Here is a 27602-nt window from a genome sequence, read left to right on the forward strand (position 1 = left end):
GTAAATGTGATGTAAAAAGGCCAAAGGACAGGTGGTCAGGGAGGAGAAAAGGAGAAATGAAAACAGTTCTATGTAAATATTACAAGCTCTGGCTATAAATCAATGGTTCTGACTTATGGTTGTTTTAAACAAAAAACACAAAACTACAAAACACAAAATGACTATTATCTTCAAAGACATCACCTTAATAGGTTATACCTGTTCTCACAATATTTCCAATGATCAAAATATTATTAGACTTCCTCTTTTGAAAGCGCTTTCAAAATTGTTTATAAGCCATTCAAGAAAATCAGTCTCAATAACTTAAAGGCATTAAACTTTTTTTCAACATTGAAAACTGTTAATTTGCTTGACCTTAAGTATCAGAATGGGTTTCAGTGACTTCTGCCTGTTTCTAAAAATCAAATCCACCTTCACTGACACATCACTCTTCCAGAATGCACTGTAACTTGTCAGCCCTCTAATACTATGATTTGATTTGAATAAGGGAAGTGAAAACCATTTTATTCTCCCTCTCTTCCTTTTCTACCTGCCACCATTTATATTCTCTGTACATAGCATCCAGAGCTTAATAAGATATATTTATTAGCAATGCAAACTATAATTTGCTCAGAAAGATAAAAGAAATTTAGAAGGAATTGAAGAACTGGATCCTATCCATTCTTGAAGTCATGTTCAAGATCTCCCTCTTATCTGAAGTCCTTATACCTACTAAATTCAAGGTCTTAGATCTAATAAAGTATATATATATATATATATATATATATATATATATATATAGAACTCTGCCCTAAAGGAAATTAATTCCTAAATTAAGATTGAAGGCATTAATACATAAGACATTAAATAAACTATAAATCATGCTTCGCTGCTGGCACAGTGGTTGAGAGTCCGCCTGCCGATGCAGCAGACGCAGGTTCGTGCCCCGGTCTGGGAAGATCCCACATGCCGCGGAGCGGCTGGGCCCATGAGCCATTGCCGCTGAGCCTGCGCGTCTGGAGCCTGTGCTCCGCAACGGGAGAGGCCACAACGGTGAGAGGCCCGCGTACCGCAAAAAAATAATAATAATAAAATAAATAAATAAACAAACTATAAATAATGTCAAAAACACTGCATGAACTCAAATGAATGGCATAAACCATAGCCCTAGTGTAACAAGAATAAATTTTCTGGGGGGAAAGAAAGGGAGGCAGTGAAGGGTTTTCAAGATTGCCTGAAAAATGCTCGGTTAAACAAAGTTAAACAGATTTATTTACTACAAGACTTTTCAAAACGTGCACTATAAATCTCTGAGGAGACTTTAGGATACAGTGTTCTCTAAACTTCTTTGTTCAAAAAACTCCTTTATTCTCAGAAGATCTATTAATGTCACAGGAGGCAAGTGATAGGGAAATACTGATATAGTGAATAAGCAATGTTAAAGAGGGAGCAATTACTTTGGTCAAGATCACCACAGTCATCTGAGACAGATCCAAAGAGGAGATGGAACTTAAGCCAGAAATTAATGATTTGTGAAGGCGTAAAAGTAGGAAAAACACGTATTTCTTAAGCACCAACTAGGTACCAAACACCGAGAACCATCACTGCTCTCAGTCCTCACTATAATCCTATGAAATGAGTATCACTTTCTGTATATTACACATGTAAATGACACACTTGCCCTTGGAACACAACCTATGTGGTTCCAAATTTTATGCTCTTTCTCTTGCTTTCTGGCTCCTGACTTAAACAAAGGCATGGAGGTGGGAATGTGTAAGGTATACCTGAGATGAAGTAAGGTACAGGTGTATGACGGGGTTGGCCTGGGGAGGTCCTTGATTGTTGGAGTCTGTTATGGGCAGAGCCAATCTTATCGTCCTCTGATTTCCCATAGCACCAAGCAGAAAGCAAAGCCAAAACAAGCCCTCAGGTACATGGTTACTGATTAGTAACTGGAAGATGGGAAAGCAGTATCCAGCAGGAAATATTAAAGGAACAAGGGTAATAGACAAAGCAACAGAAGGCATTTTTGCTATTACATCTCAGCAACTAGTTTGATATTAAATTATATGCTTCTCCTCTAGATAAAGAATAAAAGACTTATAATGCTAGACAAGAAACAGATCAAGAAAATTCTATTTCATTAGAGATAAGGAAGAATAAATACTGAAATGGGTCTCCACGACAGATGTAAGAAACGTGTCCTCGCGCTTTCTGTCTGACTGTGGCAGCCCAGACTGAATGCGGGAATGCAGGGAAAAATTTTTTGCAACTCGCAAAAAACCCTGTGAACAGTGAAAGCCTGCTTTATTCCAAAGACAGATATACAAGAGTTTACGAGAAAAGTACTGGAAAATTATTCCCCTTAAAAAAAAACAAAAACACTGAAATGGGTTGTTACACAATTCTATCTATTGAAATGGTTTAGTCATATTCCTGCCTAGGGGAAAACTTAAATGAACTTGATACTTTAAGCAACATAATGTTTTTAAAAAAATCTAAACCCAAGATTTGAATAGCTAATTTCTATTATACAGACCAACCTTTTCTGGGTGTGTTAACACTTTAGGATCTTCAGCCTCAGGTCCTAGAAGATAACATTATATGTTTTCATTCCAGTTTTATTAAAGCATTAAAACATATTGTCTCACTCAGCATTTCTTAATCATATAACTTGAAATGACTCCCTCATTCATGTGATATATCAAATATTTAATAAATATTATACCAATTTATTGATATAAAAGTATGTTGGCAATAAAATTATGAAATTCTTCCATTCCTTAAAAAAATATTTCACATGAAGCCAGGTAATATTATAATTGTTTGGAATTAGTTTAGTTAAAAACCAACCTCTCTACTTTGGCTGAGTTATCCTAAGTATTCGCAACTACATGGAAAAATCATATCTACTTTCTCTGTGTCATTATCATCTCCATTATGGGTAACAGAATTTAAATGAATTCATGCTGTTGAGTTAGGCAATAAAAAAAAAAAAGGCATAAAAAGAAACATTCATGTAGCGGCCAAAAGGAATCAGGAGATGTCCTAAAGGTACATGTATCAACAAGTCTCTATTTCTTAAAGTTATTAAAAATTTTTAAACATTCTACGATAGTTGCTTTTTTTTCCTGTATTGAGACTACCTTTTGAACACTACTAACATTTTTTGAGTATCATTATGAACTCATGATTTTTTTTTCACAAACTTATTTCCATGAACCAAAATCATGTTAGTTTTTTTCCCCAGCTAATTTGTCACAGGTTGGCCAGTGGGAGCACTATTGACCTAGCTCTTTACCCTTTTAGCACTGCCCCCTGACATCCTTGAAAGCATTTTTGTTTTCCAACAATGGTAAGATTTTCAGATCCATCCTAATATCTTCAAGCTCCAAGACAGATCAGCTATCCTTTTAGGATCCCTGGTTTGCTTGGCATTTGTACACCCATAGCACCCATACACCTGGCACTTAGCAGGCTCAATAAATATTTGTTAAAATAATGAATAAATAATATTACAGACCAAAATCCAGGCACTAGGAGGGCATGCAAGAGTTGGTGATGGCGTTAAGTGGTACTGCTATTGTTGTAGTAGCAACAGATCAGAAGACAGAGATTTTAAAACTTAGCTTTTCAACTTCAAGTATCACGTCCTTGTGCCTTTTCTTATAATACAAAGTTTCAATGACCACTAAGAATATTTACTACACTGTCATACAACATACATAGGTGGCACTTCAAAGTGAAAGACAGCTACCCTCTAATACAGCTGAAATCAAGTAAATGGCCTGCCTAACTGCCAGTCAAGAAAGACATGACATACATATTAAGAATGCTATGAACAGAGAAAACAAACATTGTTTTCAAATTTGAGCCCCCAAATTATAAGTCAAAAAAGTAGATGTGGAGGAGTAGGTATTGACTGCACCTGAGCTCTTCGCATATGGGCAACTTTAAGCAGCATGATTCCAAGGTCAACAGCAACACTGATTTCATATGTAAAAATGTATGGAAGCAATGTATAGTAGACCAGCCTAGTTGTAAATAAATCCATATCTAATTAAGCCTTCTATTTTTAGGCAAAGACAAATTCACTTTATATGACTCTACTCATCAAAGTGTACCTTGAATACTCTGGTGGTTCAGTGAAAGTTCAGCCTGGGGAAATGACACAGTGAACGCTGGACAACTTTTTCTAATCCTAAAAAAAAAAAAAAAATCAATCAATTAATTAATAAATACATATAAAGTTTCAAATGGAAAAAACCCCACTATTTCTCATTCAGATACAATTTAAACTTCTTTTTAATTTAAAGGAATTTCAAATAGGATCAACTTCTTTTGCTCCAATTACTAGCAATTTGTTAACATTTAAATTTCAAATGGCTGCAAAAATGGAGAGAGCCAAAAAAATTAAGGAATGAACTTTAGGAGTGTAGACAAGCTAAACTACATTTAGGTCTGAAAGTAACTTTGGAGATGACTGTCTACCAAATAGAAAGGTGGAGTGAGAGAGAAAAATTGGTCCTAATTTATGAAGCTTGACTACTTAAATCCTCAAATACACTGAAAGTTTGTCATTATAGCTTGAGATGTAAGTGAAAGTCACTCATGAGAAAATTCTCAGACATTATTTACCTTTCTTGTATTTCACAGCAGGGGAAAAAAAGGTAGGAACTACTGAAGGGAAGAGGTTGTGAGCAAAATAAAGGTCAAGCCTAATCTACAATTTTGATCATCTACCCTGGGATAATTAAAAGTTGACTGTAAGCTGGGACGAAGTAAGAAAGTAGCGTTGGCATATATACACTACCAAATGTAAAATAGACAGCTAGTGGGAAGCAGGTGCATGGCACAGGGAGATCAGCTCGGTGCTTTGCAACCACCTAGACGGGTGGGATAAGGAGGGTGGGAGGGAGACGCAATAGCGAGGGGATATGGGGATATATGTATATGTATAGCTGATTCACTTTGTTATACAGCAGAAAATAACACAACACTGTAAAGCAATTATACTCCAATAAAGATGTTTAAAAAAAGTTGATTGAAGAAAAGCAATCAGTTAACTATTTTTTTCTCAATCTAATTTACTATACAAATGCAATCAAGATATCTTCCTTTAAAAAAAAAAAAAGCCTCTTGTTCCAGTTGTTTTAAGAACAGTTTTTATGAACCAGGCATAGATACTTGAATCCTAAGCAAGAATAATAAATTGAACATTCTCTCCTGCCTAAAAAAATAGAAGTGATCAGTATAAGCTATCTTGAAAATGAATCTGCTCATATAGAATAATTTCTATGAGGCAAATAGAAAAGAATGCCATTTTTTCCCCTAAAACATGATTCTTTGAGTACAAGCTGATTTAAAATAAAACAAAATCGTAGTTTGAATCAACAGCAGAATTTTTTCCTTAATTATAAAAGAGAATTTAACACAGAAGTTTTGAAAATAGAGCAAACTTTCATCTAAGGTATTAAAAAATAATTATTTATATTAGGCAAGACTGCAAACAACATACATGTCCAATATTAGCGAAATGATTAAATGAATTACAGTATAGTAAGTTATACAATGAAATATTATGAGGTCATTAAAATTCATGTTTTTACAAAATATTAATGATGTGAAATAATAATTATGATAAACACTACTTAAAATTTGAAAACAGGGGTAATTCCCTGGTGGTCCAGTGGTTAGGAGGCTGGGCTTCCACTGCAGGGGGCATGGGTTCAATCCCTGGTCAGGGAACGAAGATCCCACAAGCTGCATGGTGTGGCCAAAAAAAAAAGAAAGAAAGAAAGAAAAAAAACAGGAAACAAAAGTATCTGCAGAATAATCCCAATTTTGTAGAAAATATGAACAAAACAAAAATATATAGAAAGCCTAAAATAAAATGTACCAAAATGTTAACAATGGTTCTCTCCAGGCTGTGAGACCATGGATGCTGCATTAGTCTTTCTTAGTCTTTTCTCTTTTTCCATTTCTGTAGATGAACTTATATTGCTGATATATTCAGTAAAAGGATTATTTTAAAATAGTGATTCTCAAACTTTTGGTCTTTGGACTCCTTTACACTCTTAAAACTTAGTGAGGAACTCAAAGAGCTTTTGTTCATGTGGCTTCTATTTATTTATATTTACATATTAGAAATTAAAATGGAGAAAAATGTTAAATAATCATTAATTTTTAAGTAACAGTAATAATCCAATATATTATTATATTGTTATGAAACATTTTTGCATTTTCCAAAATGAAAAAAAATTTAGTGAGAAAGTGGCACTGTTTCACATTTTAAAAAATCTCTTTAATGTACGGCTTAATGCAAGACAGCTGCCACCTGAACTGCTATAACACATTCAATCTTTTGCGATATATATATATATATATTTTTGTTTGTTTGTTTGTTTGTTTGTTTGTTTTGCCGTATGCTGGCTTCTCACTGTTGTGGCCTCTTCCGTTGCGGAGCACAGGCTCCGGACGTGCAGGCTCAGCGGCCATGGCTCACGGGCCCAGCTGCTCCACAGCACGTGGGATCCTCCCGGACCGGGCACGAACCCGTGTCCCCTGCATCGGCAGGCGGACTCTCAACCACTGTGCCACCAGGGAAGCCCTGTGATATATTTTTTTATTTGAAGTATATTACAAAAATCTGGCCTTATACAGATATGCAGTTGGAAAAGGAAGGAGTACTTTAGCAGCCTTTTAGGATAATAGTGCATATTCTTTTTAGATAACATACCAAAACTCTAAAAGCAATAATTTCCTTAAAGGTTACTGGAAATGTGAAAATTGAAACAAAATCAATGAACTTTTATATTGGTCTACGCTGCACTTTGAATGGATCTTTTACTTGTCTGTGGGTGATGCTGTGACATTATGCATTGGTCTTTCAGAAAATACTGATTTGCTGAGTTATGCAGCTCTTCCCTATACTGATCTGTTTCATCATAAAAATCTCAAAAAGGTCACCTTTGTAAATATTTCCACTGATCTTACCAGAAAGTTCAAGAAAATGTCTGCCATATACTCCACTGTGAATAAACAGTTTGTTAGTTATTCTCCCAAGTCAAAAAAAAAGGTGAAACTATTTTTTTTTTACTAATCTTATAACTCAAACAAGTGCACAAGTGCTCTTAAGACAACTATCACACTTTACACAGAAGCGTAAAAAGATATATATTCAAGGGTAGAAATTTAATAAAACTAATAACTTTTCTGCTTCATCAAATGCACTAAGTAAAACTGGCTTTTTTTTTTTTAAACCGCTAGTACATGGCTGTGAAAAATACGGTGACTACCAGTCCTATTTGGTGCCACTGCCCTGATGCCTACTAAGGCTCCAGCTTTTTATCCACCATTTGCTTTAGCACCGTAAGTGCAAATGTCAATACCATAAAATAGGCAAATAATGTGTTAGCATTATTATGAAAATAGTTTTGACCTCACAGATCCTCTGGGAAGAGCCTCAGGGACTCCCAGGGCGTCCACAGGCTTTACTTTGAGAACCATTGTTTATAAAAAAATTGAAAGGATAAGGTCTCTTTAAGTATAATAGTTCTATGAAAGTCTAATTTCAATAAGCTCTACAAATTCTTCCCTCATGCTATGCTATAAATTTGCTTTTTAAGTAATATTAGAGAATCAACTGATTCAGTCTTTCTCATGCAATGAAACTTATCTACAATGTTTGTAAAATAACATATATTTATGTTGCTAAAGGGACAATTATTCAAAAATATACAGTAACTCTAAAACTCTTAAGAAAAAGAACACTTATTTTATATGTGTAAAATGACAAAAAATATCTATAATATAATAATGCCCAAAATCATTATACTTACTGTAACAGAGCTTCATTTTGTTCCATTTCATCTTGAGGTTGCTAGAAAGAAAGAACAGTAGTTTTTTCCAACTGAGGAATACTAAGCTAATACAACAAGCTAAAAATTTAACATTTAAGATACGTTATTCTTTCTTAGTATCTTTTTTTATTGTGGTAAAATATGTAAAACATAAAATTCACCGTTTTGACCATTTAAAGTTCTGTGGCATTATGAACATTCCCATTGATGTACAATCAACACCAACATCCATTTCCAGAACTTTTTCATTTTCTCTAACTGAAAGTCCATACCTATTTAAACACTAACTCCCCATTTACTCCTCTCCCAACCCCTGGCATCCATGATTCTTTCTGTCTCTGTTTTGACTACTCTAAGTGCCTCATATAAAAGGAACCATACAATATTTGTCCTTTCGTGACTGGCTTATTTCACTTAGTAATGATGTCTTCAAGGTTCATCCTTGTTGTACCATGTATCAGCATTTCTTTCCTTTCTCAGGCTAAATAATATTCCATTGTATGTATGTACCACATTTCATTTATCTACTCATCTATTAATGGACACCTGGGTTGCTTCCACCTTTTGGCTATTGTGAGTAATGCGTCTATGAGTGTGGGTATACAAATATATTTTCGAGTCCCTGCTTTCACTTATTTTGGGTATATAACCAGAAGTGGAATTTCTGGATCATATGGTAATTATATGTTTAATTTTTTGAGGAATCACCATACCATTTTCCATAGCAGCTGTACCATTTCATTCTACATTTCCCACCAGCAATGAGCAAGAATTCCAATTTTTCCATATTCTCATCAATACTTGTTAATTTTGTTTTGGTAATAGCCATCCTGATGAGTGTGAGATGGTATTTCATCATGGTTCTGATGTGCATTTCCATAATGGTTAAAGATGCTGAGTATCTTTTCATATGCTTATTAGCCATTTGTATGTCTCTTTTTTTTTTTGGCCACGCTGCAGTGGCTTGTGGGATTTTAGTTCCCCAACCAAGGATCGAACCTGGGTCCCAGCAGTGAAAGCGCCAAGTCCTAACCACTGGACCACCAGGGAATTCCCTATATCTTCTTTACTAAATGTCAATTTATGTCCTTTGCCCATTTTTTAATTAGTTGTTTGTTGTTGTTGAGTTATAAGAGTCTCCATATACTCTGTGTATCAATCCTTTATCAGATATATGATTTACAAATAATATTTTCTCCCTTTCTTTGAGTTATCTTTTCACTCTGTTGATAGTGTCCTTTGATGCACATAGGTTTTTAATTTTCATGAAATCTAGCTTATCTATTTTTTATTTTGTTGCTTATGGTTTCATAGCCAAGAAATCATTGCCAAATTCAATGTCATGATACTTTCCCCCTATGTTTTCTTCTAAGAGTTTTATAGTTTTGGCTCTTACGTTTAGTATTTTGTTTTAATTTCTTTCTGTAAAAGGATTTGTGGAACTTAGGTAAAGAGAAAGGGAGTGTTCCTTCTTTTTATTCCTAGCATTTCCCTTTTCTTAGTTCATTAATCCATAATAGTCCTGATGAGCCACTCCTGTCAGGTTCTGAGTTCTAATATTTCTCCTGAGGGCCAAAAATCATACAACCTTTGTGTTACAGTGTTAAATGCTTAATGGATTCTGCCTAATTCTCAAGTCATGCCAGAAAATCTGAAGCTGTTGTGTCCCTTTCAAAAAAGATTAAAATGTTCTGATAAAATGTTTCCATTTTAAGATTTCACAGCACACTGGCTTTCATCGCTTTAAAAGGAATTCTTACCTTAAATATCTTATTAGTATCAAGATCTTTACAAAAAGATCTCTCTTTGGGGTACCCTCTATGTTTGTTTCTATGATCAATAATAAAGCTTTCTAAAAATATGTAAAGCCATTTAGCCTGAACTTCCAAGCATTTTTGATCACTGAAACAGCCATAATAACAAGAAAACACAAAGTAATTTGAGAACTTAAATCCTCTCCAATTAATAATGTTCATTGTTATTTATTGATAGTGCATCCTTATAGTGCTCAAGGTTATCACATTGGTTCCACATATACATACTTCCTAAGCAGACATTGCAAAAAGCTCAGAGGTCCAGAGTGAAGAAGGAATTTCAAGAAGTAAACCTACGGACCTCCCTGGTAGCGCAGTGGTTAAGAGTCTGCCTGCCAATGCAGGGGACTAGGGTTCGAGCCCTGATCCGGGAAGACCCCACATGCCGCAGAGCAACTAAACCCATGCGCCCCAACTACTGAAGCCCGCGTGCCTAGAGCCCGTGCTCTGCAACAAGAGAGGCCACTGCAGTGAGAAGCCCGCGTACCACAACAAAGAGTAGCCCCCGCTCGCCACAACTAGAGAAAACCTGCGCACAGCAACGAAGAGCCAACACAGCCACAAATAAGACAAATAAATAAGTAAATTTATAAAAAAGAAAGTAAACCTAGATATTCCCAAGGATTAATTAAACAGGGTACACTTATGTACTTACTTGGTATTTCTGAGTCTTCACTCATTCAAGTATCTGTAACACTCATTTCATTCATCTTACTAAAGGACCAGTGAATTTTCCAACTGAGGGCTAATTTTTCATTTGACCCTACCCACATAAGGAAAATACAAAAGATAAGAGAGCAAGTAAGAAGAAAGTTTGCTCCTGACAGCTGATTTTTTTTTCCTCTTCCATAGGCAGAAATACCCCTCAGGAGGTAATGCCTTGGAATATAATGGGGGTTGGAGCTGTTCATTTGTTGATTAACAAAATGTAAGGATACACTTCAATCAATTCTTTCTTAAGGGGTACAAATTGCTATCTATGCTTTTGATACATGAGACATTTTTCTCCTGCCCCTACGAGGGCAATAAAGTGCAGACATTTAAAAAAAAAAATCTGTTGGGGGTGTGGTGTGAGAGATGAAAGAAGGTTTAAATTAATTGTATCAATTTAGAGGATCTGGGAAAGGAGCAAATCTGTTTATATATCCTTAACCAAAAAACAATACTCTACTATCTGAGATCATTTTCTTCAACTGAATCATGGATTACTGGGAGAGAAATGGAAGCCTGGCCAACCTGATCAGCCTGACCAACCTTGGCTCTCCATGAGGCATGAGATGTCTCACACAAACTATCCTCACATTCCGCAGAACAGAATACACATTCCTGATATTCAGCGTTTTAGTGATCTTGATGAATTATTGATAATGTTTGCTTAAAATACCTTTCTCTCAGACTGAGGTAGCCAAATTTGGTTATCTATACAAATATTTTTTATTATTTCCAAATATCCACATGATTGTCTTTTAGAGAGTTTGATCTGGACATATGGTACCATCTCTACATTGCTTCAGTGTTAGTAATGCTAAAATGATCATTTTAAACTCCACTGAGTAGTATCTAAATACAACTTAAACACAAAGTTATTCAACCACTGAATGAGAAATATCTTTACTCTGGCTGAGTCAGGTGCCAAAGACCTGTTTTCATCCATTCCTTCCCAAAATATTCCTAAGCAATTGCAACTCTGGGCAGAGACAGCAATTCTAGGACCCTAAGAATTAAAGCAGGTCAGGATGGGTTAGTCAGGAAAAGGATATCAAAGACATTAATGATCAGCATAATAGAGTCAAGGGGTTCCCTAAGTTTTGAAAACTCACCTTGAATATGAGTGGTCCAGCTCTTCATGAATCAGAGAGGTAGCTAGCAAGAGAGAATATTACCTGCCTACTGGGGCTTAAAAAGACCCTGCAGGATTCAAATTACTACATATAGAATGGATAAACAACAAGGTCCTACTATATAGCACAGGGAACTATATTCAATATCCTGTGATAAACCATAATGGAAAAGAATATGAAAAAGAATATGTGTGTGCATATGTGTGTATATATATACATATATATATAACTGAATCACTTTTCTGTACAGCAGAAATTAACAACATTGTAAATCAACTGTACTTCAATAAAATAAATTAAAAAAGAAAAAAGACCCTGCAGTACATATATACATAATCTCTCCATGGGCTCTGGTCTTGCCAACCATGATCCTTCTTCCATTACACAGTTGTCGAACAAGCCTGTGCTTGTTTGTTTCCCTTTCAAGGTTCTCTTAAATGTTCATTTTAACTGATTTCACCACCACATATGGATAAGGGTGGAAGGTGGAAGCTGCTTAACGGAGAGGAAAAGTGAATTCAACCTGGATTCATACCTCTTAGACAGCATTTCCGTGAGTAGAAGATGGAAGAAGCAGCCTGATGGTAATAATCACAAGACTGAATTAATCATTGTTCCCTATCAAACAAGTATTTTCCAGTATTCAAAAACGATTATAGTAAGATCAATGATGCCTGCTATATTAGTCAGGGTTCTCCAGAGAAACAGAACTAACAGGATATGTTTATACATAGAAAGAGATTTATTGTAAGGAGCTGGATCATGTAACTATGGAAACTGGCAGGTCCAGATCTACACTGTGGGCCATCAGGCTTAAGACCCAAGAAAGCTGATGGTATAGATAAAGTCCAAAGGCTGTCTGCTGGATAATTCTCTCTTGCTTAGGGAAGCTGGTTTTTTTGTTCTATATAGGCCTTCAACTGGTTGGATGAGGCCCACCCACGTTATGAAGGGCAATCTGATTTACCCAAATCCAGTGATTTAAACGTTAATGTTATTCAAAAACATCCTCAAAGAAATTCCCAGAATAATGTTTGACCAACTATCTGGGCACCTGATGGCCTAGACAAGTTGACATATAAAATTAACTATCATACCTCCTAATTTTGATAGTAATGTCTCCAATTATCTCTCCATACATACTACTAAACTCTCCAAACAAAATTTTTAAAATTTCTATGTAAAGTTTAAAAACTGCTTGCCATAGCACCTATAAAGAACAAGAAAAGGTACGGCAAGACCCAATAAAAATGATGAGTATGAAATATTTTAAAAGACTGCTCCCTATGTTTTTAAAAATTAGCATAGTGGGGCTTCCCTGGTGGTGCAGTGGTTGGGAGTCTGCGTGCCGATGCAGGGGACACGGGTTCGTGCCCCAGTCTGGGAAGATCCCACATGCCGTGGAGCTGCTGGGCCCATGAGCCATAGCCACTGAGCCTGTGCGTCCGGAGCCTGTGCTCCGCAATGGGAGAGGCCACAGCAGTGAGAGGCCCACATACTGCAAAAAAAAATTAGCATAGTGCATGTCAAACCAAAGATCCTCTATTTCTTCATAGTTTGCCCTTACTTGAAATGTTCCATCATTTTTAAAAAAATTTTTATTGCAGTACAGTTGCTTTATAATGTTGTGTTAGTTTTTGCTGTGCAGTAAACTGAATCAGTTATACATATACATATATCCACTCTTTTTTAGATTTCCGTCCCATTTAGGTCACCACAGATCATTGAGTAGCACGCCCTGTGCTAAACAGTAGGTTCTCATTAGTTGTTTATTTTATACATAGTAGTGTATATGTGTCAATCCCAATCTCATCATTTCTAAAATAGTTTGTTTTGAAGTTGAATATCAATATTATATCTGAGTTTTAAGAAAAATTTATTTAGAAATCTGTTTAGTAACTGAATTATTTAGAATTTACTTAAAATTAGGTTGAAGTTGTGAAACAATATATATTTTTTTCTTTAAATAACTCTGGGAAAGCACCTTTTCTGGTCTCTCTATTTATTTGACAAAATCAATTTTACTCATATAGTTAAATTTCTAAAGGTTTATTTTCAAAGAATAAAATAAAAAACTGTGAAAGCAGCATCTGTTAATTTAAAAACTGATATCAATTAAAATTTGCTACAGATGTTTAACACTTTGATAACATGGTCTAACTCTTACTGTACACAAAAACGGTGGGGGGGGGGGGTGGGCAGTGGAAAGTTAAAGGAGGTATCTATTTTACTACCAATGAATTCCCACGAAGGCAAAAGAGAGGGACCAATACCAAGTGCTTCATTTATCCTTCTTATCTTAATTTTACAACAAGCCCATAACCAGCAGATGGCTGAGTTACAATCTCATGAAAAATCTTTGAAAGATACATTCATTAACTCTTCAAGTCCTCTATGACAATTGTTCCAACAGCTGATCATCAGCAATTACTTGGGAGGCTTTTGAAAAATGGACAGTCCTAGGTTCTACTCAAATACGGGTCTGAGAGTCTATATTTTTAAAAAGCTACTAATAAATGGAATATTTATAAATGGAATGGAATATTTATAAATGGAATATTTCCTGCCGTATCGATAAACAAAGGATGTCACAGTCATCAATGATTGCAACCATCCAACGTGAGCCAGTGAGCCCTGAGGAAACTCAGGGCTGAAAAGAATACCTGCCATCTAGCAGCCATCAGACTGCAGCCACTCCCTGCGGTGAGCCCTGAGGAAACTCAGCATGTGAAAATACAGGATACCGGCCCCAGAGAGCTGAGGTTCACATCAAAGGAATGATTTCAACGAGCCCAGACTCTGGCATCTTCCCATACACAGAAAAGATCTAAATTCCTTAACTTGAGATATCTGGCTTTCTTTCATTAACAATAATCTTTTAATGTCCCCGACTACCTGCCCTTTGTTGCAAAACTCCTATTTATCCTGGCTCTTCCCCTCGCCTCCTCAAAGCAGTTTCTCAGAGTTATCTGAAACGCTGTCTCCCGGGCTGCAGTGCTCCTTTTGCCCCAAATAAAACTTACCTCGTAACTCTCACTTTGTGCAATTTTTTAAGTCAACACTATCCAAATAAGTTTGGTAATCAAGCTCTCAAAATCACCGTTCTGAGGTACAATCTAGAGCCTGATACAATTTTCACATGGTAAATGTTTCTCAGATAAATTGAAAACAGTTAATTTTTATTTCCTATTTCACAGTTATTGAAGCTAAAGGGAAAAAAATTATTTTTCTTAAATCAGAAGTTACAAAAATGATATTTCAACAAATTAGTAGAAACTAAATATGGACACCTCAGCTTTAAAAAAATATTTGGTGTTGAATTTTACTCTTTTGACTAGATATAATTCAACTGATACACCTTCCTAGGTACAATATTAAATAAACCCGCATGGTCACTCTTTGGAACTGCTGTCAGTTTCTGCTATTAAAATAAATGTATTCTCCGTTCTATTCCTTAAGACTCTGTAGTTATCTCTGGTTAGCTAACTTATTTATGCCAAGGTGCTAAATGAATCATCCCTTACCTTTCGCCATGGTGACTGCATTAAAAAGAAACAAGTGAAAATTTGTGTATCTAAGTGTGTGCCCACACACATGCACTCACACACACACACACACACACACACACACACACACACACACACACGACAATAGAAGGGTCTTTCAGTGGCCCATATCTCAAATTATACTACACAGACTAGTATCTTCTTCACAAATTTAAGGTGACCTCTGACACACAATGGAGATGAAACTGTAATTATTATATCCTATTTTAGCCTATTTTAACCTTCTCAATTCCACGTCTCTACCAGAAAGAGAAATAAATAAAGGAAAGAGGGCCTAAAACATTTGGCTTTTACTGAAGTTGCAGTGAAGAAACAGAATGACTGGTGAAGAAAAGGGAAAAAGCTGAGTAAGAAAAGAAAGAAGTAAAATAATAGACAAATAGAATTAATCATTAGTAATTTGCCCCTATTTCAAACAGCATTACCAATTTTTAATAAGTATGTATTTAATCAATATACTACATACCTGTAAGACTGCATCCTCACTAATAGGCATCATCTGATTTTTATTCAGTTGCTCTTGTGGATCCTCTCTGAGTTTGAATTCAAGTTGAATCTCTGGAGTGCCTAGAATGAAATATAATCATAAATCATTTGCAATAGTTTTGTTGCTCTGCTTTAACAATGACCCAAGGATTTTATAGACACTGCAAAATGTCATTAAAAATCATCTTGTACGGGACTTCCCTGGTGGTGCAGTGGTTAAGAATCCTCCTGCAAATGCAGGGGACACAGGTTTGAGCCCTGGTCTGGGAGGATCCCACATGCCGCAGAGCAACTAAGCCCGTGCGCCACAACTACTGAGTCTGTGCTCCAGAGCCCGCGTGCCACAACTACTGAAGCCCACACGCCTAGAGACCATGCTCTGCAACAAGAGAAGCCACGACAAAGAGAAGCTTGCGCACCACAAGAGTAGCCCTTGCTAGCCGCAACTAGAGAAAGTCTGCGCACAGAAACAGAGACCCAATGCAGCCAAAAATAAATAATAAATAAATAAATTTAAAAAATCATTTTGTAAATCATAATTTCCTAACTGCCACTTTTATGCGTCAAGGTTTTTAAATTTAAGAAGAAACGTATACACGATGCTGAATGAAATAATACTTGATATTTCTTTGTCCCAGGATGAATGAATGCAAAGGATATATAAAGAAAATTGTACAGACTTAAACCCTGCTAGAAAGAACACTTTCTTTTTCCATTTTAAGTCATTTTTAAAAACTCATAATGCTAATATATTATTCAAGAAGAGTCAGAATTTTCAAGACGGCAAATTTAGCCCATATTTAACTTTTCTTCCCTTCCGAGTTCCCAAAAAGAATCCAAAGAAATTAGTTTTAAAAAAAAATCTGAAGCAGCAATGGGAAAAAGGAAATATAAAATAAAAAATATATATAAAATAAAAAATATAGAAGATGGGAATGGATTAGAGGGAAACCAAACCCTGGTTAGCAGCTTGTCACTCATCATAGGAAAAGGAGGGGCTCCCTCAGAAGTAACCAGTATATGGAATTCTTCCATCAGAATCCCAGAAAACCACCTAGCTCAGAGTAAATCCCACAGACAAAATATGAAGGAGGGTAAGCTGGAAGCTCACAGTGGCTGAAGTCTCATACTATTTGTACCAAAGAGCTTGCTGTTTGTACCAAAGAAGCTTAGGATGTATGCTGCAAGCCAACTACTCTGTGTAGGAGAATATGTTCCCTCCAAGATATGGAAATGTATTAAAATCTAAGGCTGATAAAATAATGTAGTGATGGCACAGAAGTAGAAATAATCAAATATATCAGTGAAACAAAACAAAAAGTGGGAAACAGACCTATAATATATTTGGGAATTTAATATATAACAATAATGGTATTTTAAACAGTGGCAACAAGATGACATTCAATAAATAAAACTGGGGCAATTAGTTAATCATTTGAAAAAAATGAAGTTAGAGACCTACCCTACCTACCCCCCATAAGCTAAATTATTCTAAAAATATTAAAGACATAAAAGTAAAAACAATAAATATAATAAATGGAAAAAAAGATAAAGAAAATATTTTTATGGTCTTGAGATAGGTAAAATATTTCTAAGTTTGAAAAAAGAAACCTTGAAAGAAAAGACTGACAGATTTTATTATATAAAAATTTTTAATTTCTGTACTACAAAACATATCATGAATAACATTAAATAATAACTAGGAAACTGGATAAAACTATTTACAATGTACATACAACAAAGTTTTGCTATCTTTAATATATAAAATGCTCTTATAAATTAACAATAAAACGAGAATAAGAGACATTAAGGCACTTCACACACACAAAAAAACTATAAATGGTCAATATTAAAACATGCCTAGCCTTGGCATTCTTCAAAAATGCAAATTAAAATAATCAGATATGTTTTATTCACCAGTTTGGCAAAGATTGCATATGTCCTGTGTTGGATCTAGAGGGAAAAAGTCATCTATTTTAGGGGGCAATATATGTCAAGGTCTGACATGTGCTCATCCTTTAAAGCAAATCTAACTTTAGCTAGTTACTCTAAGGAAATAATCAGAAAAGTAGGCAAAGATATAATACTGAGAAACATCAAACATAATCAAATCATTAAATGGTACATTCATACAATGGAATAAAAGCAGCAATTTAACAGGCTGAGGTAGATCAATATAACAAAGAAATAATACATGTAGTACAATACTAATTATGAAAAAAGATATATATATTGGTATGCAAAAGTCTGGAAAGAAACACAAATACTAAACACTGCCAATTGTTGGGAGTGGAATTACAGGGAAGAGAAGGGGATGAGATCTTTCACTTTCTGCATTATATAATTTTACATTTAAAAAATATTTTATACTTTAAAAAATTGGCAAAAATAATTAAGGTCTATCCATTTGGGGAAGCGAAGGGAAGGGAAGGGAAGGGAAAAAACTTGGTTGGAATATTGAAACAGATCTCTAACTTCTTCCTAGTGTCATTTTATGTATCATAAGAACACATTCTGGAGACCAATATTACACACTATCCCTTCCAATTACATGTAGGAAAAACTACTCCAAGAAGAAGCTGTAATTTGCCGCTGGGGTATCAGGTGAGAGGAAGTACAGTGAAGACTTTGTGAACTACAGTGGGCTTGAACTACGCAGGTCCACTTAAACAAGGATTTTTTTTTTCATAGACATATATTTGGCCCTCCATATCCATGGGTATGGCGTCCACAGATTCCACCAACCGCAGACCATATCGTGTACTATGCTTACAATCTGCGGCTGGTGGAATTTGTGGATGTGCAATCCACAGATAGGGAGGGCCAACTATGGGACTTGAGAATCTGAGGATCTGGGTGTATACCGGGGTTCCTGGAATCAATCCTCCATCGATACCAAGGGACAAGTGTATACACACAAGAAGATTTTCATGATGTTTAGGAGATTTTCCTTCCATTCTACACCTATTTCCAGACATCCTCCAATAAAAAATGGCTCACAGGAAGAAATCATAAAAGGAAATAACCTACAATTTGAACAGCTACTGCAGAATTGATCTTTTTGAACTGTAACAATTAGTGATAGATTTTTCCAGAAGTGCTTAAATTGATCTAGAAGTGGACTTAGGAGGTTTGGAGAATTTGTAAGTGAAAGGCTCTTTTTAAAAATATATATACCAAGGATATTTGTACCTTAATTTTAGTCAGAAAGAATCAGACTGATTATTATAAAGTATTATCTACTTTTGCAAATAGGAAAGTTCAGGGTTAAGCAGGAAATTCTGGGGTGGAGAATTGCTATTCGAGTGCCACTTCCACAACTCAGTAGCCCTCTCTAAAAGTCTTAAACATCTTCCAGAAGTTACAATCTCCATTGCTATCCTTATAAAATAACAGATTTTAAGGTCTATTACAGATGCCTGTAAGAAACTAACTCCGTGTAAAGAGTTAAAGAATAAGACTAAATATAAAAGGAGAAGTTAATGGAATAATAATACTTGGAAAATTAAAGGAACTACTTAGAGAAAAGAATTATTTCTCACCTTTGCATGTTCTACTTATACCAGGATGGAGACTGAACTCAGATCTAAGAGATGTGTCTTCCTTAAAAATCAACCTTTCAAACATAAGAAAAGAAGGTACAGATGTTATGATGTTTCCTAAACAAAGACTAACAAATCAACTGTCATCTTTTAGAAAATTTTTTCCAGCTTTATCGAGATATAATTGACATACAACATTGTGCAAAGTTTAAGGTGTATAATATGATGATATATTGCATAAACTGAAAAATGATTAAGTGGATAAACTTTTAACATGGTTCAATGTAAACTACTCATAAAAATTATAATTAATTTGTTAAAATTCTTAGTTATACCACTATTAATATTCTATATCAAAATTTTTTTTCCAGAAATGTAGCCTTTAATTTAAAACTTATCCAAGATGAAAAATAAAGACATATTCATGTGGTCATGTTCATTTTAATAAATATTCTGCTATTTTTATATATTTTGGAGTAAGGGACAAATATCAATATAGTTTTTGAACAGAAGTGAAATGAGATTATTTGAAGGACCAGTGCTGTTGGGTTTTTTCCTTCACCTTTCTCTATACCACAGAGAATTTCAGATTAAAATCCCAGGGTTAAATCTGAGTGTATATTTTCAGAACATACAATTACAGAACTTTAACTTTTGGATTCACTTCTTACTATGCTCTTGGCAGCACCAAGGTAAAGAGAGAAGACAGTCCTTATTCTCGAGAAGCTTCAGATCTGGTGAGGGATACAAATAGCAATGATATAGCACAGTGAGTATGCTACTAGGCAGACCTAAGTATCTATTTCTTCTGCTTAAAAAACCTTTACAGAATGAAAAAACAGGCAAAGGACTTGAATAGACATTTCTCCAAAGAGAATATACAAATAGCCAGTAAGTACATGAAAAGATGCTCAACAATACTAAACATTAGGGAAATGTAAATCAAAACCACAATGAGGTACCGCTTCACACCAACCAAAAAACAGAAAATAACAAGTGTGGCAAGGATATAGAGAAACTGGAATTCTTGTACTTTCTACTGGAAATGTAAAATGGTACAGCCACTGTGAAAAAGTTTGGTGGTTCCTCAAAAATTAGACATAGAACTACCATTTGATCCATTAATTCCATTTCTGGGTATGTACACAAAATAACTGAAAGCAGGGACCTAACTTGTACACCCATGTTCATAGAAACATTATTCACAATAGCTAAAAGGTGGAATTGACAAGTATCCATCAACAGATGAGTGGATAAACAAAATGTGTACAGACATACAGTGGAATATTTTTCAGCCTTAAAAAGGAAGGAACTACTGATACATGCTACAACATGGATAGACCTTAGAGACATCATACTAAGTGAAATAAGCCAGACACAAAAGAACAAAAATGGTATAATTCCATTTACATGAGGTATCTAGAGGAGTCAGATTCATAGAAAGTAGAATGGTAGTTGCCAGAGGCTGAAGGCATGAAAGAATGAGGAGCTCTTATTTAAAGGGTACACAGAGTGTCAGCCTGGGAAGATGAAAAAATTCTGGAGATAACTAGTAGTGATGGTTGTACAACAATGTGAATATACTTAATGCTATTGAATTATACACTTAAAAATGGTTAAAATGCTAAATTCTATGTTATATATATCTTACCACAATAAAAAAAAATGTTTTAAAATTTTGCCAGAATCCAAGAATGTAACAATGTACTAAGGCATAAATATATGATTTGGAAGTAGGGGTGTTTTGGTTTATTTACTTATTCATTTTGCTTTTTACTTTTTTTATGGAAAATTACAAACATAAACAAGTAATAGAGACAATAGTATACTCATCGTCTAGGTGCAACAATTATCAGTACACAGCCAATCTTGCGTCCTCTATGATCCCTCTGCCTTCCTCTCTACCCACTGCGAGTCTCCCACTGGATTATTTTTAAAGCAAATCCTAGACATCTTATTCCACTTCATCTGGAAATATTTCAGTATTCAACTTTAAAAGATAAGGGCTCTTCAAACGTAACCGTAATAATCACACCTTTAAAAACACAGCCAAAATTTCATACCTAAAAAGAAGTCAATAACTCCTTAATATTATTAAATTTACAGTCTCTAGTAAGCAGCCTCTATAATGGCTCCCGGTATTTATGCCCTTGTATATGGTACTTATCCTTGAGTACGGACTGGATCCAGTGACTCTTCTAATAAACAAAATACAGCAAATAGGTTGAGATGTTCCTTCTGAGATTAGGTTACAAAAAGATAGTGGCTTCCATCTTACTCTCTTATTCTCTTGCTTCTTCCCTCTCATGGAAGCCAGCTTGCCATGTTGTGAAAGCCATTTGCAGAAGCCTATGTAGCAAGAAACTAAGGGAGGCCCCCAGTCAACAGTCAGAGAGGAATTAGGGACTCAGTTCAATAGCCAGAGAAGGAACTGAATCTTACAGCCACCATTTGGGAAGAAGATCTTTCTCATGAAGCCTTGAGATAAATGCAGCCTTCTGAGTCCTTGAAGCTGATGATCCAGTTAAGCCACTCCTAGATTTCTGAACCACAGAAACTGCACAGTATGTGTATTGTTTTAAGATGCTAGTAAGTTTTGGAGTAAGCTGTTACACAGCAATGTAAACTAATAAACAGATTGTAGTCAGATTTCCCTGTCTCTTTTTACAGTTGTTTTGCTCATATCAGGCTCCAAACAAGATGCACACATTGCATTTGGTTGTATGTCTCTTAAGTCTCTTTGAAAATCTATAAGTTATCCCCTTCCCTGCCCCTTACAATTTATTTGTTGAAGAAACTGAGTTGTTTTTCCTATAGAGTTTCCCACATTTTGGATTTGAAGACTGCATGTCATTTAACATGTTCCTCTGTCCTGTATATTTCCTGTAAACTGGTTATTATATATAGAGGTTTGATCTGATTCGAGTTCAGTCTGGGGAGGCACTGTGTGTACTTCCTACAGGAGATAACAAAGAATGTGCTGAGAAAGGCAGTCTTGTGCATACAGTCTTTCAACCCCTGCTAGGCCTTGGGTCTGGAACACCTTCTTACTAAAAGATAGACTCCTCCCAGCCTGTACTAGACTTACCACCTTATATGGGAATCCCTTTCCCTGTTTAGACTCAGTGTGTACTCCTTCGTTCTGTTTAAACATGTGTGTCATATGGTACCTGGCCAACCCCACTGCTCTGTCTATCCTCTGTTGGGAGAGGATGAAGTCCTTCGTTCTGTGGCACAAGAGGGGTGTGGGCAGACCAATGGCCCTGCATCAGCTGCAGAGAGTGACTGCTGGCCACGGGGGACTGATGCCCACTACTGAAGCTAATCTTGCTCTGTCTCTTCTCTTCTCTCCATTTAACAGTTTTAAGAATAGTACTTGGCACCATTCTGTTTTAATCATTGGAAGAGCCCCTATTTGCCATATATCCTGACCAAAAATGTTGCTTTCTTTAGCTAATTTAATGTGATTATTAATTCTTTGTCTCCTTGTATTTTGCTATTTTTCCCTTCTGCAACTGTATCCTTTAAAACAGGTATTTTCCATCTAGACAATTCACATGAAAATAGTGCTAGCCTATCTTAAGGGAAAGAATTAACACTCATCTTGCAGGGTAATTATGTTCAATTAGCCTTTTACTATATGCACTTATAATGTTCAGAGGACATGATTTGACCTGAACATATACCTAAATCCAGGTAATAATGAACTATCTTATAAGGTGGTTCTGTTTAAATGTATTGAACAGGATTAGTTTGCAGTATATCCCTTAATGTTATTGAGCAGTTCACATTTACGGGAGGCTGGGACAGAAATTAATGATTGGTAAAAGGTTCCCAGGGCATATATAAGAAAAATGAATCCTGCCTCTTAGTAAACAAATCACAAGCAAACAAAACCTCACTAATCAGCAAGTTAAATTCTTACAGATTAGTAGCAACACTTACCAAGCCAAAAAAGGGACTGGATGCATTTTACAGTTTCAAGAGGGCTAGGACCAAGTCCAGGTCCTCAGAGTACTTTTCTGGCACAGTTAACACCTGGCATCCTCATTCTTTGAAAGCCTTGCTTTATCTAATCCCAGTGGTCATCAAACCTCTTCTCAGATCTTAGCAAAAGCACCTTAATAGCTGCAACATTTAAGGATTATTTATGTATAACATTTTGCCTGTTGGGGGTCTCTGCTCTACTAGGACCTGTGCTCCTCATTCCAGTCAAAGTAGAGAGCTTGTGCATGAAAAACAGAATAAACTGCATGTAAGTAAGCAAAGAAGATGGGTGGGAGGGAAGCAATGGTATTCAGCTCCAGCAATGCTTAGACTTTGTATTTTCATACCAATAAAAAGAAAACTAATTTTTAACCTTGAGCTATGAGATCTGAAAGAATGATGCTTCTATGGCACTGCAGAGAAGCATTTAAAAATGAATTAGGGGGAAAAAAAAGATTGGTCAGTCAAGATAGAGTAAGCCATCTATAGCCTAGTTCTCCACTCATTACAACTAAAAACTCTGGTAGATGGGACTTCCCTGGTGACGCAGGGGTTAAGACTCCATGCTCCCAATGCAGGGGGCCCAGGTTTGATCCCTGGTCAGGGAACTAGATCCCACATGCATGCCACAACTAAGAGTTCGCATGCCACAACTAAGAGTTTGCATGCCACAACTAAGGAGCCAGTGAGCTTCAACTAAGGAGCCCACCTGCCACTAAGGAGCTCACCTGCCACAACTAAGGAGCCCATGTGCCACAAATAAGGAGCCCGTGAGCCGCAACTAGAGGAGCCTGCCTGCTGCAACTAAGACCCAGTGCTACCAAATAAATAAATAAATAAATATTAAAAAAAAAAAGAAGACAGTGCCATCTATAAAAAAAATAAAAATAAAAACTCTGGTAGAATTTTTTTTTAACAGCTACCTGAGCAATCTGAAAAGTAAATAATAGCAGGTAAACTGGGGACTGAAATTGAAATCTAAATAACAACTCTGGAGTAGGTGAGTCTCATGGTTTGCTTGGTTTCTTTGTTTTGTTTTTTGCTCTTTTTTTCTTTTTCTTGTCTCCAGCTTTGATCCTAGGCCTAAACCTAGAAGTGTACAGTGGACACAGACAGCAAAAACTCCAGAAGAAACCTCTCCTACCTTTATCCAGAGAACTAGGGAAAGGGATCCCTGAATGCCGGAAGGTGTGGGGGGAATGTGCCTGAGTTTTCTTGTTTTCTCTCTTTAGCTTCAGAGCTATACTGCTACCAATCATGGTAGCTTGGGCACTTAAAACTTAAGAGAAAACCTGTCTCTCTCCTACTAGAGGAACCATACTCCCAAGAGTATGAAAAGAACCTCTTTTATTTTCTTCTCTTTTTCTTTCACTTTGCCCTGAAGGTGGCCCCAACTGCAGGGAACTACTCTACAGCAAGAAGGCTAACACTGAAAGAAATCCATCTTTCTGGTCAAACGAATCAACATGTGGGCATGGGGAGGGAAGGGTGCATGAGAATCCTGGAGAAAAGAGAGCAGGAAGGGGAATCACCTACTTCTGTATATGATCCAACATAAATGTGAGGCTCAACCCTGAGCTGTCCACATGCAGAGCAGATTCAGAAAAGTGTAACAAAGGCTTAGAGAACTGAACTATGATATTAACTACTGTCCAAATTCCAGATTAATCCCTGAGTGGTACATGAGTCAGACGGACGCAAACAGTAAAGTAAAGGCTTTACTCAAATAGTAAAGGCTTTGAAAATTGGACTGATGTAACCACCACCCACAGAAGGCAAAACAGAACATGCAGTCAGAACCTAATCAGATTGACTGCCTGTTAAAACAAACAAAAATCAACTCCCTCTAGAGGATTTTAACAGGAACAAGAGTCCAAAACATAACATTCAAAATATACAGGATATAATCCAGAATTACTCAACGTGCAAAGAAAAGGAAAATCTGACTAATTCTTGAGAGAAAAAATAACAGATGCCAATGCCCCAACCTCCCAAGCCCAGATGCTGGAATTACAAGACAAAGACCTTAATGCAGCTATTATAATAATTCTCTATTACATAAATGTGAACATTTATCAATGGATGAAAACAATGAAGTTCTCAGCAGAGAAATAAAAACTGTAAAAGAGAATCTGATGGAAATTTTAGGAGATATAATATCTGAAATTAAAAATTCACTGGATGGTCTCAACAACAGAATGGAGATGAGACAGGAAAAACTAAGTGAATCTTAAGATAAAGCAATAGAAATTATACAGTCTGAAGAACTAAGAGAGAAAAAATCAAAAAAAATTATTAGAGCCTCAAGGATCTGGAGACTATCAAAAGGTCTACCATTCATGTCATTTAAAACCCCAGAAAGAGGGCTTCCCTGGTGGCGCAGTGGTTGAGAGTCCACCTGCCGATGCAGGGGATGCTGGTTTGTGCCCCGGTCCGGGAAGATCCCACATGCTGCAGAGCAGCTGGGTCCGTGAGCCGTGGCCGCTGAGCCTGTGCGTCCGGAGCCTGTGCTCCGCAATGGGAGAGGCTACAACAGTGAGAGGCCTGCGTACCACAAACAAACAAACAACAACAACAAAAACCCCAGAAAGAGAGGATAAAAAGATTGGTACATAAAAATATATATGAAGATATCATGACAGAAAACTTCCGAAGTTTGGTGAAAGATATGTTTATAGATTCGAGAAGCAGTGAACCCCAAACAGGAAAAACACAAATAAAATCATTACCAGAAACATCATAATCAAACTGCTGAAAATGAAAGACAGTGAGGAAAATGAAAGCAGACAGATTAAAAAAGATGATATATCACACAAATGGAAATAGTGATTTAAATGGGAAGGGAGGGGCTTGACTACAAGGGACAGGGCAGCCCGAAGGAGTTTTTTTGTTTTTTTGGCATAACAGAACTGTTCCGGATCTTGAGTGTAGTGGTTGTTATAAGACTCCAGGTACCAGTCAAAATGGTCCCTGTACACCAATAAGAGCAAATATTACTGTTTCTGTATATAAAAGAGCCAAAAATCTGAATATCATCCTTTACTGCTGCCCTGCCCTCATCCTCCATATCTCATCAATCACCATCTGCAGCTAAATTTACTTTCTAAAGGCTTCTCAGATTTGTCCTTTTCCCTCTATTCCCACTGTTTCTGCCTAGTTAAGCTCTCATCATCCCAGTCTGTTACTACTTTGATCCCAAAGCTAACCCCTATAGCCTTGCTTTGCAAAAGGTGATCCCTGATCTAATAGTACCAACTTTAACCTGGACGCTTGCTAGAAATGCAGAATCTCAAACCCCAGCCTAGAACTCCTGAGTTGGAATCCACCTTGTAACAGGATTCTGAAGTGATTTATAAGAAATTCATAACTTTCATTAAAATTTGCAAAGCCCAGGCTTCCCTGGTGGCGCAGTGGTTGAGAGTCCGCCTGCTGATGCAGGGGACACGGGTTCGAGCCCCGGTCCGGGAAGATCCCACATGCCGCGGAGCGGCTGGGCCCGTGAGCCATGGCCTCTGAGCCTGCGCGTCCGGAGCCTGTGCTCCGCAACGGCAGAGGCCACAGCAGTGAGAGGCCCCCGTACCGCAAAAAAAAAAAAAAAAAAAAAAAAAAAAATTTGTAAAGCCCTAGTCTAGGGCATGCCTGAGTGAATGAAAATCTGATTATGCTGCTCCTCCACTTAACATCTTACAAGCTCCCTACCAGGACACACACAGGCTACAAGAGGCCTCACGTGACCTTACTGTACCTTTCTCTCCAGGCTCATCTTTCACTACACCCATCTCCCCATTTAACACTTCAGTAACACCCAACTGTTTGCACATTCCAACACACATAACACAATGCTATGTCCCACCACTACACCTTTACCCATGCATGCAACTGCATGAAAACCTCCTTGGCCTGAAAACCTCCTCTCCTTCATCTGACAAATTCCGACCCACCTTCAAGACTCTACCCAGAAGTCAACCCTGGCAAACTCTGATGACCACTTAGGTTGAGGTAAGCATCCCTCTGGGCTCCTAAACCAGCCTGGGCATCCTTCCTACCCTGACTTCCCACATTACATTGAAATCATCTGTTTACGTCTTTCCTGGCCTGTAGATTTCTCAGAGTCAGTGGCCTCATCTCTTTTATCTTCTCCCTGTGTCCAGCACTGGGAACTAGATATGTTTTGATGAACGGAACTACCATCTTCCCTTGATTCTTATAAAACTATCCGTTTCCAGTTTGGTAGTAACCATTTCCCCCGTCACACATTCTCTTCCTGAGAGAAAGTATACTAACCGTCTCCTGGACCTGAGCTACGAGTCGCTGGAAGCAAAATGCACTTGAGGAGTTTAGACCCAAGACTATTTTGCCTACGCAAAAAAAGCCCCAGGCTAAGAAGGCTTTTTAAAAATGTCAGAAAGCCACCTGCTATAGAGCTCATTCGGTCCTAAGTTGGGGAAGGGCTAGGGGGCAGTTGCGATCTTCTTTATATACGAAATTCGGAGCTCAGGCCTAGCTGCCCCATGAGGCCCTACTC

General features: G+C 36.7%; 1 protein-coding gene across 8 annotated transcripts in view; it reads right to left on the minus strand.

Moving 5' to 3' along the window:
• Positions 1 to 27602, minus strand: part of ANKRD31 (ankyrin repeat domain 31) — a 128721-nt gene that overhangs the window by 100679 nt on the left and 440 nt on the right. For 7 of the 8 annotated variants that reach the window (XM_073802216.1, XM_073802219.1, XM_033852945.2 and 4 more), the window contains exons 2-6: positions 19091 to 19164; positions 15529 to 15629; positions 7821 to 7861; positions 4104 to 4180; positions 2523 to 2566 (exon numbers count right to left, since the gene is read on the minus strand). In XM_073802216.1, coding sequence (XP_073658317.1) covers positions 2523 to 2566; positions 4104 to 4180; positions 7821 to 7861; positions 15529 to 15629; positions 19091 to 19164 — 337 coding nt within the window. The remainder of the gene's footprint in view (positions 1 to 2522; positions 2567 to 4103; positions 4181 to 7820; positions 7862 to 15528; positions 15630 to 19090; positions 19165 to 27602) is intronic. The other variant, XM_073802218.1, reaches the window with a different exon arrangement.

Source organism: Tursiops truncatus, chromosome 3 (assembly GCF_011762595.2).
Source record: "Tursiops truncatus isolate mTurTru1 chromosome 3, mTurTru1.mat.Y, whole genome shotgun sequence".
NCBI classification, from domain to species: domain Eukaryota; kingdom Metazoa; phylum Chordata; class Mammalia; order Artiodactyla; family Delphinidae; genus Tursiops; species Tursiops truncatus.